The sequence below is a fragment of the Lycium barbarum genome, chromosome 2 (genome assembly GCF_019175385.1).
Source record: "Lycium barbarum isolate Lr01 chromosome 2, ASM1917538v2, whole genome shotgun sequence".
Taxonomy (NCBI): Eukaryota; Viridiplantae; Streptophyta; class Magnoliopsida; order Solanales; family Solanaceae; genus Lycium; species Lycium barbarum.
In genome coordinates, this window is record NC_083338.1 from 127774973 (window position 1) to 127792488 (window position 17516).

Genomic DNA, 17516 nt, shown 5'->3' on the forward strand with positions numbered 1-17516 from the left:
AGGTAAGGTTTGCGTACACTCTACCCTTCCTAGACCCTGTTGGAAATTCTTACGGAAAATACTTGATCACGAACCTTGTCGGAAAATACTTGATCACGAACACTGCACGGAATTCTTCAAAGCTTGAGGCATGTCAATTAAGACAACAATCTTGAGGATATTTTCACTTTGTTCTTATGGAGATCGAATACTACTTATGAAATTCTTATGGACTTTAAAAGCGGACAGTAACATCTTCCACTTGATATGATTTTGCATAATATTACGTCTAAATGTCAAGTATGCGTAATTGAGCTAATGCCTCCTCAATAGTTATTATTTCATGTTTATTCTCGTGAGAATACAATAGGAAGATAAACTTTGGCCTTAAGATGATACATATAATTTCCTTTTCATTTTATTACTGTTTGGGGTTGTACGTTATAATTTACTGATGTGGATTTGTTGTGTGTTATTATATATGTGCATTTTGTATTGTGAAAGAAACTGCATGTTATCTCTTTAGTTTTATATAAGAGTTGCTTTTTTTTAGTTCTCATTATCTTGTGTGTTTTAAGGTTTCTTTCTTAACATTTTAAAGAGGCAATATATTATTTTCTTTTAAACAGTGGAAGAACTTAATTTTATATTTTACAGTTTACTTATGTTGCTAGAGATCATGAGTGATCAATGAGTAATTCTAAATCTGAATTTATCAAAATAGCCTTTTTAATGTCAATATGGAAGAGCCTTACGAAATTTTTGGTTCTTGTGGCGACACTAATATATATATTGAAGAACCAAAGTATATTACATTTGGGTGGAAGTACTTTATGATCTAAAAATAATATTTACATAACTCTTGGTCATTTGGGTGAATGCTGAATAATGACTGATTTTTCTTCATATAACTATGTGTTTGTGTTGTTGTAATATTATTTTAAATTGCTCTTGATAATTTCCAGCTTGTTTGAGTATTTGTGAATATTTACATTTGAGGTGTTAATTATATAAGCCGGATGCAGATGCATATTTTTTAATATATATTTATTGTGATGAAATTCTTGAAAAGTTATTTTGAGTGTGGCAAATAAACTAAGCCATCATACACCTCAATGTGAAGAAGATTCAGAGAAATGATAATCCCGCTAAGTAAAAATAAATTTGACTGAGCGGATGATATAATTACTGTGGTCATTTTTCAAGCGAATGTTGTGGCTAATGTGAGACATTTGGTGTTAGACGACTTTGGTGTTACTAAGCATCTTTGTGCTAACAAAATAATTTTGTGTTTTACACCCAAAGTTAAAGAAGAAGAGTGATTTATTTGTCTTGGTGATTCAAGAACTTGAGAAGTCATTGCAAAGGAAAAGTTCTTCTTAAACTTATGGTTGAAAACCAAAAAAAAAAATGGAGTGAAGTTTTTATTTTGAGTATGATAAGGTTGCATAAATAATAATCTTTTGAGCAATGAATTTGCAATCATGATGTATTTGTGCGTGCTTACAATATTAAAAAAATAATTTTATAAATGCTAGTATATGTACTTATTTTTTTTCACTCATGTGTGTCATATCAACTGTACATATTCTATTTTTTAAGAAATCTCTTAGTAAGATTTATTCATTTCATTTTTTATAAAAATGTTACTTTCTTAAATATTAGTTGATGATGACATAATGTGATTATTAGTTGAATATAATATTTTGGGTGAAGCTATATTATTAGTTTGTTATTTATAAGATGAGTCTTATGAGAAATTGATAATACTTATTATGAGTTATGAAAAATACTTCCCCTATATTAAAATTTTTTAAAATGTGGGGGTCGTGGTGTCTTACTAGAGTTATGCCGAAAGAACATTTCAAAAGAGATAATATTTTATTTGATCTTGTTGTTCAAAATGTTTTTGAAAATAAAGTTTTGGAAAGAAGCCGTTGATGATGAGATCAATCCTAATTTAAAAAAAATATAAAAAATTGAGAGGTACTATGAATTATGGGGTTAAATGGATTTTCCGTTGTATTAGAGAGATACAATAATGATAACTGGATTTTTGATTCAGATGAGACAAAATCCACTAGAAACTACGTGTTCACCTTTTGTGGGGGTGAATAACATCTAAATCAGCCAAACAAAGAATAATTACTCTATTAATAATAAATCTGAATTGAGACTTTGGAGTTGGCTGGGTATGAGGCAGCGTGGTTAAGAAACTACTTAGTGAATACTTAAATTGGAACAAACTCAATATTTTGTGTCTAACACAATGTGATAAAGAAGTTGCTGAAAAATGGAACTATTTCCATGAGTTATGTGATGTGTAAGGTGAATTTGGCCGATTCACATGACTAAAAGAAACATCGAGGGGAATGAGACTTTTGTCAATTTGAGAAGATTAACAATGATGATAACCTAACCTATGTGATTGGAGATCTTATGAATTAGGTTCATATGGGTAATAACAAGTCATTAGTTGATTAAAGGTGCACTATTAAATTATGTCCCTTCCTATGGTGTGTGATATAGTGCAAAACTGCAAGGCAAAGTAAGGTTGAGTTATAAACTCTTAATCCAATTGATCCTTTATAGGTGGTGTATTGCTCTGCAGAATACACTTGATATTGGAACTATATGAGTGTGGAGTGGTGCCGCTCCTATGAAATTGTGATAGATTTCTAGAGCACTTACGAATACCAGGACACGCACATGGCCTCTTAGCGCAAAACCGCAATAACCACAATGTTAGAACCCGTATTTTTGTACAGTGGAATAATCCGGATTAATTATGATAAGTTAAGGACAAAACAATTTCGGGATACAAAGTCGAAAATTTTTTACCTTCGATTTTATTCTGAGATATGAGTTGTGCATGAATTTGTTGGTATGGAACAATTAGGAAAATTTGGGACCAAAATTGGAATAGATGGAACTTGCAAATTATGCAATTTGTATGCATTTGGCCGTGTGGTTTTTTTGGGATTGGCTCACCCAATGTGTGTTCACTTTTAATTGGAACAACACATGGTGTGGGCCAAGGCACCCTTGAATAAGTCTTCCACTAGCACAAAAGATGACCACAAGTCTTCATTTGCATTTAACACATAAAAAATAAAATTTTGAAGACTCCACCATTGGAGGCTCTCGGCCAACCTCCCCAAAAATTCAAGTCCCTTTTCAAGCTCTCCCAAAATTAATTCCTTGGTGTAAACCCACTATATTGAGGTCCCTAAGTAGCGTGGAGGTGTCGTTGGGGCGATCAACACATTATTTTTCATCTTTTGGAAACCCTAGCCCATTGTGGAAATTGAAGAGAAAAGGTAAGATTTGATTATGTTTTGTATGTTATAAAGGTTGTATGCTTGTTGTAATATGTTATAATGGAAGAAAAATCATGAAATATAGTATGATTGGAAGTGGGTTGTGTGATGGGTGTGCTAGCCGTGTATATGGGTGTTTATTGTGTTGTGTTGAAACTATGAATTAATGCCTAGTTAGTTTGTTATGATCATTGTAAGGTGAAGAACGGTTGAGAATCATCCATATATGTATATGTGTAGTGTTGGTCGAAATGGGTCATATTATATGACAATGAAGGAATGAATGTCGCTTAATGCGTTAGTCGTCGTCGCTATGAATTCTAGGTTGGAGATGGATGGTTATTGATTCAAAATGATGTTGTTAATGTCACGGACTGTTTTAGAGGTTATTGTATGTTTAATGTAATTGGTATATTGATGAGATAGCATTGTTAGAATGTAAATTGTAGATACAAACCATGATTTGGAAATGAAGAAAAAGTTAGAGGGGCTGTCTCGGTTAGGGGCTGTTTCGGGTAGCTTGGGAAAATTTATGGATTGTTGGAAAAGTTGTATAAATTGCTTAGAATTTCTTGAAATGTTTTGGTATGGGTTCGGGTTAGTATGTGAGCATATAAGCGTCGATTTTGGCTTGAAGGTAAGTCGTCGAATTGAATTTATGAAAGTTGATAAATGATGGCAAGAGAGCTATTGTTGTTGAATTACCTTTCGGATTAATTATTAATGTTGTTAGGTTGGTTGTTGTGGTTGTTGTTGACTGAGATGGCCGAGTTAAATTCTCGGGGTAGCCTATTTACAGGGGAAATGCTGCCCAAATTTCTGTAGAACTAAGGGCGAAATTGGAATTTAATGCCCAAAAAGTCTTTAGCTAATGTTTGGCATTTTATGACTTGTTTATAGATCGTGGGCAGCCCGAGACGTAGGTTGGACTTATCTTGCGTTTGGATTATTATTGGAGAGCGTTTGAGGTATGTAAAGTAACCTTTCTTTTGGCATGCCTTAGTTAAAGTAGGCCATGATACGAGCCTCTAGGAAACTCTATTCTCGCAAATCCGAGCTTATCTATGATTCGTATTTGTTTCCTTGGTATTCTTGGGCGCATATGCCATAACATTGATCCTTATATCCTTAGAGTTTATAATTTGTAAAGATTTCATGAAAGTTGATTTTTGGTTTCAAAGCTTGTTCTTTAGCGATTCCAAAAGTTCAAACGCCCATAACTTCCTCAGAAAAGCTCGGATTGCTTCGAAATTTTCGTAGGAGTTTGTATGATATAAAATGAGTATGTTTTTCATAGGCGGGCTCAGTTCGGGTCTATACTCGTCTGTGGGTCCCGCGACGCCCTTTATGTAATTTCGGTAACTTTGGGAAGAAAATGTTGTAATTATTGTTCCGATTTCAAATATGACTATTTTACTTATCTTTTGGATTTATGATAATGATTTTATGCATATGATTCCTCACTACTCCGCTCGTGCCCTATGATATCGTTCGCCGGTTCCCGGGCCGGTTCGGTTATCGTGCGTATTATGATACATTCCGGTGTTATGCTGTGTTTATGGTTCACCGAGCTTCTCGCTCGAGGGCCGGGTTCCATATATGTTTGGCGTTATGCTGTGATTGGCGTTATGCTGTGTTGTGATGTGTGCCGGGGATTCGGAGATTTGAAACTTTCTGGTGTTATGCTGTGTTATGGCGCCATCGACAGGCGGGCGACCATATTTTCCTGTGCCCTATGCATAATTTATACTTTGGAAATAAACATTTTGATATTTTTGGATATGTATTATTTTCCATACTTCTGATTCGATTACTGTTCAAGATTTATTTCTGTACCTTCTGCTTTGCATACTCAGTACATATTTCGTACTGACCCCCTCCTCCGGGGGCTGCGTTTCATGCCCGCAGGTACAGACGCACAGCCCGGTGATCCACCTGTTTTGGACACCCCCTTCTGCTATTCGGAGTGCTCCTCTCATTCCGGAGCTTATATTTTTGGTATATATATTTGTTAGTGCATTTATGTATATTCGTTCATGGGTACGGCGGGGCCCTGTCCCGTCATATGATTCTGTCGGTCTGTTTAGAGGTCTGTGGACATGTTTGTGGGTTAGGGTCTTTCTGTACGGATGCGTGTATATGTTGTGTTTGGGCGATCCCATTCGCCGCGGCGGCCGGTCCGCATATGTTTACATGTTGCTTTGTTGGCCCTGTGTGGCCTTTGTTGGTATTATCTGTACGCAGGGTTAATTTGGATAGTCTGTAAAACCAAGGAAACTCTGCCGAAATTTTTCTGGAAATTATCTAAATTTGAAATATAGCCTTGTCGGCTTCTGCTATATACTTGAATGTGTTGGATAAAATTTGAGATAGCATTTGATAGATGTGTTTGGGTGCCCAGATCGGGTACTAGTCACGGCCTACGGGGTTGGGTCGTGACATACAAAGATTGTGCGAGTATAATGTGATAGAATAAGACCCTGGGCTTACAAAAGAATTCTTGATTCATAGAAGTTCTAAACTTCACCAACTGTTCTGTACGTTTAAACTTGTTTTATCTAGGTCTGGTTCATAGTCTACGAGACACCAGATTCGACGCATTGTACTCATATGTGAAAACCCAGCAAAACTTCTGTTACAGCCCGTATTTTTTGAACGTCGGATTATTTGTAAGATGGGGTGGGGCCCACACATCGAGATTTTTTTTGAAACATCTGAAAAGTCATATGAATCACATATGTAAAGTTAAACACAACTCATGAAGGACCCTTGGGCCAAATCAAAGTGGAAGCCCTCCAAACGAATATTTTTAAGAAAACGTTTTCGGGTGACCTGACTTTGAGGGGCACAAACGGTATTATAAGTTTGGAATTTGGAAAAATACCAAGAAATAGAAGTTGTAGATAATTGAATTAGCTTTCCAACCATAGGTCTTGGGTTCCCAGGCGACGTCGGTACAAGGAGATATGGGCGTTTTAAGGTCGAAAGGTCAGTGGGCTAGGCCCAACTCGGGACCAACCGGGTTGGCCCAAAAAAAAAATGAAGAGAAAAATTAGGCCCAAAAGAGGGGTGGCCGGCCATATAATGGCCCAAGCCCATGGATTCTAATTAATTTCCATGTGATAATTAAGTAAAAGGAGTCATTTAGTTGTCTTGAAACATATAGAAGTTTCAAGAACATTAGAAGAGGAGAAAAACAAAAAAATGAAGAGCAAAGGAGACATGACATACGACCATGCTCTCTAATTTTTGTCCCTTTGAAATCTTCTCCCAAAAATTATTTTCTTGTGGTATTCCTACTAATTCAAGGGTCCTTTACAACTTGGTGTAATTATTTTGGAAGAAAGAGCACTTGTTCCTTCAAGTTGACAACTTGGTCAAGTGAAGAAGATTGTAGAAAAAGGTAAGAATTAATTCCTTTTTATTATGTTATGAAGGTTGGTTTATGTTGTAGTATGTAGAAATGAGTAGAATTTATGGAAATATGGAAGTTTACAATGTGGGTTTGCATGTGTGCATGTGTATGTAAGGTTGTATAAATAAGATGAGTTAAATTTTATGTTGTATTCTAGTTGTAGTTGTGGTGGACCTTATATTGAAAATGGAAGAAAATGGTTCAAGTTGGCATGGAAAATTATTGGAAATAGTTATAGGAAATTATGTGATTTTATTGAAGTTTTTATGTAATTATGGAAGTGGAGTTTTAAATGTGAATTATTATGTTAGTTGGTGAATTTGGAAGGATAATAGTCCATATTGGCATGAAAGATTGGTTGTTAAGTGGTTATGAGAAGTTTTGTGATTTTATGGTAGATTTATGTAATTATGAAAATGAAATTGTTAAGGTGCAAATTATGATTATGGTTGATGAAATTGGAAGATGGAAATATGTTATGAGTATGTAGATTGAAGATTAGAAGTTTTGGATGGATTATGGTTTTGGTGGAAAGTTTGTATATTTTGTATATCTTGTGAATAGTTTGTAGAAATGATATGAAATGCTTCCGAATTATATTGTAATGATCTTGATTAGTAATGAATGTAAACACATTGAGATTGGTTTGGAAATGTGAAGTTGGAATGAAAGTTATTGCACTATGTTGGAAAGAGGACTAATTATGCTATATTGTGTTGTGTAGTGATTGTTGTTGTTGGTGGTGTTGTTGTTGGGTTGTTGTTGAATTATTTTGGCCGAGTTAAATTCTCGGGGATGCTCTATGTATAGGGGAGATGCTGCCCAAATTTCCGTAGACAAGTATGAATTAAGATTGGATTCTTAAAGGCTTGAAATTGATATTTGGTAAATGTGACCAATTTGTAGATTTTGGCGGATTTGCAACTTGAATTTGGAATAGCATAAGGAGCGGAAAGAGGTATGTAAGGCTTCACCTTCCTTCCTTGGCATGTCCTAGACGTAATAGGTTTGGACACGGGCCTCGGGGACAATTCCTTTCCTAGAAATCCGAGATTGAAATTAGTCGTTTTTCATTCAATAGAATTGAATTAAAATCTTGCATAGCTTGTTGGAAAGTTACCTAAACATCTAGAACTTGCACATATAGGAACCAACTACTTTAAACCTCTCATAAGTAATGTCATGAAACATATTATACGTAAATTGGGTACGCCCCCTCGTTTGACCGAGGTGGGCCCACTATTCCCGGATTCTTCTTTATTGTTCCGTTTATCAAACGATAAGTGTTGTAACTATTCTAATGAAAACATTTCTATGATGACAATAACGATGATATTAATGAAGAGAACATGTTGATGACGAGTATGATAAGAATGATTCCATGACTAAGAGTTTCAAGTTAAGAATTCAATATGAGTATGAAAGTGTCAAGCTAGTTCATGATTTCAATTTTACTACTTTCTAAAGGACCTTAAAACGAATGAATGAATGTTATATGAAGCTTATGATCTTATTCTACGCTTTCTTTTAATGTTACGCTTTATTGACAGTCTCGCCTTATAATACTAGTATTTTCAAGGTGAGACATGACTATCACGATTACTCCATAATGAAATCGGAGGCTACCGACCTTATGTCACTCCGATACGGACATGATTTCCTTTGGGATCTAATGCATGCTGCTTATATGTTATAAGTATATGTACATGTATATGGGGAAGATTGGGAAAGAGAAGGCGCTATAGACGCATAGCCACCTGATCAGTTGGAGTATGATACATGATTTCGTCCCGGACGCGGGATGTATGGTTAAATGGATCGGAGCCGACGCCTCGGCAATATGATGTGTTCTATTATCCATATGTATATGAAAAGAGATATTTTCCAAGAAAGTAAAGTATTATACGCACATATGGATCGGGCTGCACGTTCCGCAGCAATATGTTATAATATACGCACATATGGATCGGGCTGCACGTTCCGCAACAATATGTTATAATATATGCACATATGGATCGGGCTGCACGATTCGCAGCGCTAAGCATGCATGGTATCTGCCGAAGGGCACTTATATGTACAGGTTATCTTCCTCCCTCATGATATGCTACATGTTTCTATTATGTTACTATCCTTGTTCTATATTTTCCGCATATTATTATTCATGCCTTACATACTCGGTACATTACTCGTACTGACCCCTCTTCTTCGGGGGCTGCGTTCATGCCGCGCAGGTACACCCAAAGGATGCGAAGTTAGCATAGAAGATGTTCCAGCGGAGTTGGTAGGCTCCACTTGTCCTGGAGTGCTGCCAAGTCAGAGTATATGTACTATGACGCTATGTTCGAGGTTAGAGACTTTGCAGACAGAGTCGTGGGTATAGAGTGTCAGCTTTGTAGATGGCTTCGCCAGTCGATATGTTATTATGTTTCACGTCACAGGTCCCACATGATGATAGACTTTACTTATGAAAAAAAAAAATTGGAGAGCTTACTGTGTATTTATTTCTTAATTGATTCAAGAGTTTATATATGTAATAAGAGCCAGTGGGTTCGCTCGGCTCCAGATATGGGGTCGTGTGCCCATCACACCCTAGTAAGATCGGGGTGTGACAACTTCTTACTTCTTTTTATTCCTCAATATTCTTTTTGAGATATGCGGGGATTGTTGAAAAAATTGATGTGATATCTCAAAAAGAATAGTTCATATTTTTGACTAAATAAATTCTTTTAAGATCATATTAATGGGGTCTTTGATAACTGATTTATAATATTGTAACATACCCTTTATTTGATGTTTAACCCCACCTTTATTTGCATTAATCCTCATTATTAGCCATTACTTCTAAAACTATGAAACGTACAACAAACTTTCTCAACCATTGTTCCAACTCTGATTCTATATAATACCAAGTCTCTTTCTTTGGTGTAGGGTGACATTAAGAGAATTTCTTTCTTCTATCTTTTACACATATTGTACTGGGTTTTCTTTATATTAAATCTTTCTTAGATTCTGGCTTCTAATTTTGTACTAGAAGAGCTTGTTGAATCCTGAGAAATACATCTATACTGGTGAAATATCCTTAAGGACGGTGTCTTAATTGACATGCCTCAAGCTTTCAAGAATTTCCTACAAAGTTCGTGATCAAGTATTTTCTGACAAGGTTCGTGATCAAGTATTTCCCGTAAGATTTTCAACAGACCCCACTTATGGGATTACACTGGGTATGTTGTTGTTGTACCAATCATTTACTCACTGCATTAAAGAGTAGTTACACTACAACTCATGTTCAATTTTCATCACTGATTTCATATCATGATTTCAAATCATGTTCAAACGGCTCCTACCAGGGGCGGAGCCAGTAAGGACCAAGGGGCGTTCGGCGAAAAATTACACTGTATATACAAAGTAAAAATTATTTTTTATGTATATATAGTAGATGTTGAACCCCCTTGGCTTCTTCGTTTCTCTACTTCTTTATATTTTTGAACCCCGTTAGTTAAAATCCTGACTCCGCCACTGACTCCTACTTTCTTTTTTGTCTGTTTAAAAAACAGTGTATTTCTATATCTAGTAAGTTGACAATTCAAATATCATACATGAAAAGTTTATAACCACAAGATTCAAAGGACATTTAGTGCATTATACACTTCTTTAATTTAGAACCACAAAATTCAAAGGACTCTATTTATTTCTTAAATTTCGTATCTAGTCAAACTAAAACACTTAAATTGAAACGGCAATGTTTTTGACCGTTGTGAATTGAACCTCAGAGCGCACTCACTTCACAATGACGAGTAGGTTGCCCTATAAATTTGATAATACATAATTACCCATAATTTGTTCGTGAAAGTTCTACTCCTATCATCTCTTTTATTTTTGTTCAAACTTAAATTATTACCACCTTAAATGCCCACATAACATATATTAACACGCGCTACTATAAACACGATTTGCCATGTGTCACACTCTATTATCATGTAATACACTCATTATTAACGTTCCCGTGACTAGTTGTTTTCGTCAGTTTTATATCTTAATTTCCCATGACTTTTGGCTTATTATCACTTTAAGTGCCCACTATTAATGTAAACACGCTCAGAAACATGTATCACTAGAAATATTGTGTCATGTTTTCTTTTTATGTCTTTCTTAAAAAGAATATAATAAGTATATTTTTTTATTTAGAAATAACTTCATATAAATTTTATTTTTATTCTTAATAAGATGATTGATAGTCATATAAATGCCTATAGTTTGTTTTAGACCATAAAATTTTAAAAGTCTTTATTTTTTCTTAAATTTGTGGTCAATCAAATACCGTCACATAAATTAGGACGAGTTGAGTAATAGCTTTTATTGTAAGCTTTTGCTTGAATTGAAGAACTTGTGTGGTTAAATACAGGGCTTGCCGCCTCCTTCTAATACTTGTTTGTCTTTAGCCTTCCACTTTGGTCTAAGATTCTCCCTTATTAATTGATAAAATTTCTTATTTTCTCTTTGTTTAATTATATTCTATCTAATTCTCCTTGGGTGAATGGGTGTTGATTATGAGCATGATTTGAGCAAGGGTTTTGCCATATATGCTTGAGTTTGTGTCCAATTTCATCCCTCACATGCATAACCCTTAGCTTTATATACCCTTTAATTTGTGTTTTCCTTTTGTTTTAGTTTTCATAATTGCTTGTTATTCTTGTTACACACATTTAGCAAATCTGTAGATGCATTTGATTTCAATTTAACTGTTCATATTCCTTATTGACAAGTTCACGCAAAATCAATAATCTTCTGACTTGGTGCTCTAATAAGTTTGCATGTAGAATGAAAGATGTGAATAATATAGTTATAAATCAATACCTAATAAAATAGAAACAATCTTTTTCCAGTCTCACTTTAGAGAAGTTGTAGAACTATAAATCTATTACGCACCCAAGCAAATTTCCTATAGATAAGATCACTTATAAGCATTTCTAGTTCCTATCCAGTCTCCGCTAAGATTTAGTAAAACTTCATTGTGAGGTACGCCCACAATCCAGTATATATGCATAAGTAGAGATTCTTAATTAGTTATAATATGTAGATCCTTAAAATGCATAATATTTAAATAAAGTATATATGCTCCAAATTATGTCAAAGGAAATGTAGAATTATCCACTATGAATTTCACAGCCCAGCAATTGCAGCTCCTCATAATTAAAGCATGATCAATCTGCAAATATGTATTTCAAAAAACATTAGTAGTAGCTAGTAATAAAAGATATGTACCATTTTACGAATATCAACAGTACTCCCTATATGAAATATTGAAATTGATAATTATTTTTATCGGACAGCAACATGTTTACATAGTCACAAAAAAAATATCCAAATAATTACTAGTTGCATATGTACTAATTCTTTTGTTTTTCTAGATTATAAAAGTTTTCTCTATCCTTTTAGTCAAAAAGAATATGTTATATCCTTCTGTACACTTTAGGATGAAATAGGGCTTTCCTAAAAGCTTTATATACTTTAGGATATGGTTTCATAACCAAAGTAAGATAGGGAGACTAACCAAATTAATGGGAGATATTAGTACTGCACGGACTAGATGCTAAAACAAAGAGGAAACTATTATTGTAATTTAACATGTTATCGCATGTTACTTATCATTCAAGATTACTAATCAATGCTTATTAAATATAATTATCTGTAATCACCTCTTAAGTGACCTAATCAAACAATATTTTTTACAACTTCAATGCATAAAATTCAAACTCACATAGAAAAAGATAGTGAAGTATTAATGATACCATAGCTAGTGCCAGGAAGATCAGGATGTTGAAGATTAGGATGAGAAGGTTGAAGGCGATAGGCTGAAGTACTGGCAAGTTGAATTACACTGCTACTACTGGGTTGCTCTTCTCCAAAGAATGAAAACTGAGCTAACAGTGGCTGTTCTCCTAGTAGATTTAGTTCAGTAATTGCTTCTTGTTCTTCTTGTTGATCATTCTGCTGCTCCATCACTGCTGACTGTTGCTTGTACATTTGATTGGCCATCAACTTCACATCATCAAAAAAAAAAATAAAAAAAATTAAGTCAATGGGATAAATGATCAGCACTCCCTAATTAGTCTCAAATTATCTGTCATGGTAACTAGAAATAATTATCTCAAATTATTTGTCGTTTTAGAAGTTCAATGCACAATTAATTATTTTTTCTCCATTTTACCTTAGTGGAATTTTGTCATTAATGAAAATAACACACAAATAGAGTAAACATTTAATGCAGAGAGATTATAACTTAGACATAAATAAAGGTAAAGTTAGTCAAATACCCTTCCTAATTAATATTTTTTAGGGGATGTGTAAAGCAAAAACACCATAGATATTTGAGACGGTGGGAGTAATACATGAAATAGTTAGTGTAGCAGTTCAAGGACTGGACGAGCTATTACTTGTACTAATTATCTAGACTTCAAGATTTTGCTTTATGCTTTTATTGTATTATTTTTGGTAAGTTATGAAATTAATGGGTAACATATTGCCAGAGTGGTCAAAGCATTTGGATCAAAATGAGAAGAGAAAGTCAAATAATTGACGTGCGATAAAAACATACCCACTGGTACATATCTTGATTTTCCTTCTCCAGCATTGTCTCCTAGGACATTAATGAACAATACAGAAGAGAATCAAGATCAACAAATTAAAGGGACGGGAAATTTTCTTGTACATACTTTTTTCTGTTTTAAAGAGAAGACATTTTTTACAAAATAAGTAGATCTTAAAGGGTCATAGGAAAAATATTACCGTTCTCTTCAGGTTTTCCATCTGTTGCTGCATGAGATCTAGCTGCAACCATTGTGAACTTTATTAAAAACATATCACATTTTTGGGAAATCAATTCACACTGATTTTCTTTTTGTGTCATATATAATTAGTACGTACTCCTATTTCTTAATTTTGATTGTTTCACCTTGTTATAATTAGTATATTAAATTAGAATGTATAATAAATGAAATTAAAAGAAATAACCATTTTTACGTACCTTTCTAACTCTAATCTTGTTAAGAGCATTTTCAAGCTGCTTCTCAAGTTCATTTAGTTCCTCATACTGTGCTGAGTTCAAGTCATCACCTTTGTATCTTTGAAGGCTCAATTGAAGGTTCAGTGTCTCCCTTTTCATTTTAGTTATTTCATCATACAGTTCCACCTATATAAATTTAAATTTCAAGTGAATAAAGTTGCTGTGAATAAGTTATATTCAAACCGTGAACAAAGAAAAAAAAAAGAATAGTACAAGATTTTGGCCATACCCTATGATCATGAACTGGAAGTGAGGCTCCAGTGGTGTGGAGATACTTACTAATGATCTCACCCATGCTGTGAGGTTCAAAAATTAAGAAAGATCGTATAGAGAGGGCAAAAAAATCACAAAAGGAAATGGAGAATTAATTTGTTACTACTAAGAATATATATCACACATTAGTTCAGGGAATTTAATTAACAACAAAAGAAAAAAGGAAATTAAAGGGAAAGGATATAAACATTAAAAAAAATATATATAACACCACAATTTGAGTAGAGATCTTTTAAGGAATTGCCAAAAAATCTTATACTCTTGTAGTTTCATATTGTGTACTCAAGAAAAGGACGATTGATATTATTGTCTAACTAAAATTCCTTACTGGAAATTAATGGTTCTAACAGAACATCACTTTCTTGGAACTACTGAAGATAAAAAAAATCAGAAGACTAACAAAATGAGTTTAAAAACAAAAGAAAAGAAGAAGTTTAGACTTCAAAAAACCCTAATTATTTCTGAACTTGATGTCTAGGCACTCGAGTTGGTCATCGGACAGTAGTGGGGCTTTACTGACTTGGAAAAAAAATTCTTATGCTAATTAAGCATATTATTGTCAAAACACACACATACACACATGGAGACACACAGAGAAGTAGAAATTTAGTTCCATCAACAAATAAATGAAGGCATAATAGTTTAGAAAAAAAAAATAGGAGCACTAGAAGCTCAAAATGAGTTGAAATCTACACAAGAAATTTAATTCAATTAGTACCATCAGGAAAATAACAAGATTTGAAGGATGAAAGGAAAAGGAAAAAACCTGTGGGGTTCACTGTTGTACTGAAACAATTTGCCTTTGCTGGAGAAAATGATGAGTCCAATTTGAGCATCACAAAGAACTGAGAGTTCATGTGTTTTCTTGAGAAGCCCAGCTCTTCTCTTTGAGAAAGTAACTTGCCTGCTTGTTTTGTTCTCAATTCTCTTCACTTCTATCTTTCCTCTCCCCATTATCACCAATAATTATTTAATTTCTCCTAATTAAGGTAAAAGCAACAAAAATAAGAAACTAATCTTTGGAAAAACACAAGAGTGACAATTTTACATATATGAAAGCTTCTTGTTTAATACAATGCTTAAAAAAGACTAAGTACAATATGCATCATATTAGAAACATAGACTTAAATAATGGAGAAACAGAATTCCTTTTCTACTTTTGAATTTTCTTGTTTAAGCTTTAAATGCCAATTATTTCTTAATTTCCTGGAAAATGCACAAAGACTTGTGTTTAAAATAAACTAAGATCCAAAAGGATGTAAAAAGTTTTAGAAATGGAAAACTGAAATTTGCAGTGAATATATGGAAGCTTACTAGAGGAGATATAAAAAGGAAAAGCAAGGTTGGCTAAGAGTTTACCTTTGTTCTTCTTGTGTTTTTTCAGGTTGGCTTTCTGATTTGGGGTACTCAGAAGTTAGAGGTGAAGGTCTTCTTTGCAATATCACCTATTTATGTAAAGTAATTTCTCAATTTTGCGAAATCTTCATCACTTTTTCTTTATTTTTAGTGTTTTACTCGGCCATAAAGATTTAAAAAACAGCTTATTTAGGCCTTCCTTGATCCTGCCTATAAAAACCAACTATCCTGATTTAGTTTTATTTTGGAATTATAGATGGCTAGTGCTTGTGAAATGAGTTTAACTTTTGTACATTAAGAATGTAAAAGATTTTTTACACTATCAAATCAACTACTAAAAGATAATTACATGCAATAGTCTATATAAAAGGTGAGGATTACTGAAAATTAAGCGAAGTCACCTATTACAATACAAGTTATATTCTATTGATAGTGTAAAATTTTGTTACATTTATATAAGTTAAAATCCTTCTGAAAAACTGAAACTTTTGTTAATTTTCACACACATATATATGATATGATGTGAGAACTCCTTAGGTTATAATTTGTCAACAATAATCTTAGATGTAATTTTTTTCTCTTGACGACGTAGTTAAAAACTTTTTAAAGATCACTAAACAGAAGACCTGCCAAAGACTGTTGAGGCTGCTTCGTTTATTACTTAAGTATTGATTCAGATAATATTATATTATGTAATTACTAAGTTGTGCGTAAAGCCTTATAATTACATAGTATGCTAAATTCAAAGACACGTTTATTTGTCATAAGATAATTGTTGGCACCATTTTTTTGGGTACTAATTACATAGTTCCAGAGTGGTTTTTCTTATTTCGAGGAAAGTAGTTGCAAGTTTAGAAGAGAATAATATAAAGTACTAATTGATGTTGTTGTTGACGCATAACCACTACTGACAACGTACTATCAACCCTCCTTGGATGATGGGGGGAGAAATTCTACCAAAATTCTTGTGTATTTCCAATTAGGGTTTCTTGGGATAGTGATCATAAATACTAGACACCCCCCCAAAATAGAAAGTGAAGAAGGTCTCATGAGAACACCTTTTTTTTCCTCTCAAATGGACAAGACAAAGTGTTACTATAATGCACTCAGACTTTTAATTTTTTCCCATGTTATCTTCACTCACATTTAATAGTATTCTTCCACAATTCACATGCACAAGGCCAGTCACTTTTTCCATTTATTTGTTTTCTTTTTCACTACCTTACCTTTTTTTTTAATTTGGGTTGGGGGGAGGGGGGGGGGGGGGGGGGGAAGCACATAGAAAGAACAAGCATAATTTGACCAAATTACTTGTGACCCTGAGTCTTAATTTATGTAACACTATTTGATTAAGCATGAAATTTAAAAAAGAAATAAAAATTAATTTGAAACTTGTGGCATAATTTAAACATTAATTGGTATGACTAATAAATGGGTATAATTATTTTTAAATATAGAAAAATGACATTCTTTTTTTATGAAATTAAATTCTAATATTGAGTCATTTTAACCAAAAAGAAAGTTAAAAAAAGATCAGTCTGATGGTTTGTAAATTAAGCTGGTCAAGCTCACAAACACTTTCAAACTTTTAGGATTTTGACCAATTAAGATGTTGACATATACATGAACTCTTTCATAAATTATTGATGTTGTAATGTGCATGCATCAGCTTTGAATTGGTGGGTACAAAAAGAATGCTCTGTCAAATTCTTCTCCTGTGTGTGTCTGAAAATCACACATGGGACAGCTAAAATTTTCTATTTCGATTTTTCTTCGTTTTTACTTGTCAAATAATAATAAGATTTTCCCTTTTGCAGATTGTTCTTTAAGATGTGTGACAGTGTGAGTGCTTATTTTTAGACTTGCTTGCTTATCCATTTATTTTTTCTTTAATTTAGTTGGCGTTTGGTCATATGATACGAAATCATGATTTCATATTTTGATGTCAAATAGCTTTTGTTTATGCAATTTGTACAAAATTTCAACTTCAACCTTATATCATGATTTTAAATCCCAAATTCTCTATTAAAGGTATGATTTAGGATTCCATATCATGATTTCAAATTTTTTTAAATGTAAAACTTGACTCATAAGTTTATATTTTGTTAAA

The 17516-nt window shown here is 33.5% G+C and overlaps 1 protein-coding gene and 1 long non-coding RNA gene across 3 annotated transcripts; one reads left to right on the forward strand and one right to left on the reverse strand.

The window, feature by feature from the left end:
* Positions 1–3082: 3082 nt before the first annotated feature.
* On the forward strand, positions 3083–5699 carry LOC132622090 (uncharacterized). The gene is made up of 3 exons (XR_009575807.1): positions 3083–3299; positions 4200–4267; positions 5208–5699. It is a non-coding gene; the product is annotated as an uncharacterized LOC132622090 (long non-coding RNA).
* Positions 5700–11561: 5862 nt separating this feature from the next.
* On the reverse strand, positions 11562–15563 carry LOC132622096 (MADS-box protein FBP24-like). 2 transcript variants are annotated; one of them, XM_060336628.1, is made up of 8 exons: positions 15410–15563; positions 14817–15030; positions 14007–14073; positions 13739–13903; positions 13501–13542; positions 13310–13351; positions 12504–12753; positions 11562–11920 (listed from the first exon to the last, which is right to left on the reverse strand). In XM_060336628.1, the coding sequence occupies exons 2-8, from the start codon at positions 15002–15004 to the stop codon at positions 11916–11918; spliced, it is 759 nt and encodes a 252-aa protein (XP_060192611.1). In that variant the 5' UTR covers positions 15005–15030; positions 15410–15563; the 3' UTR covers positions 11562–11915. The 2 variants fall into 2 exon arrangements, with proteins under 2 accessions (XP_060192611.1, XP_060192619.1); XM_060336636.1 differs by lacking the exon at positions 15410–15563 and having other exon boundaries at positions 14817–15347.
* Positions 15564–17516: the final 1953 nt, after the last annotated feature.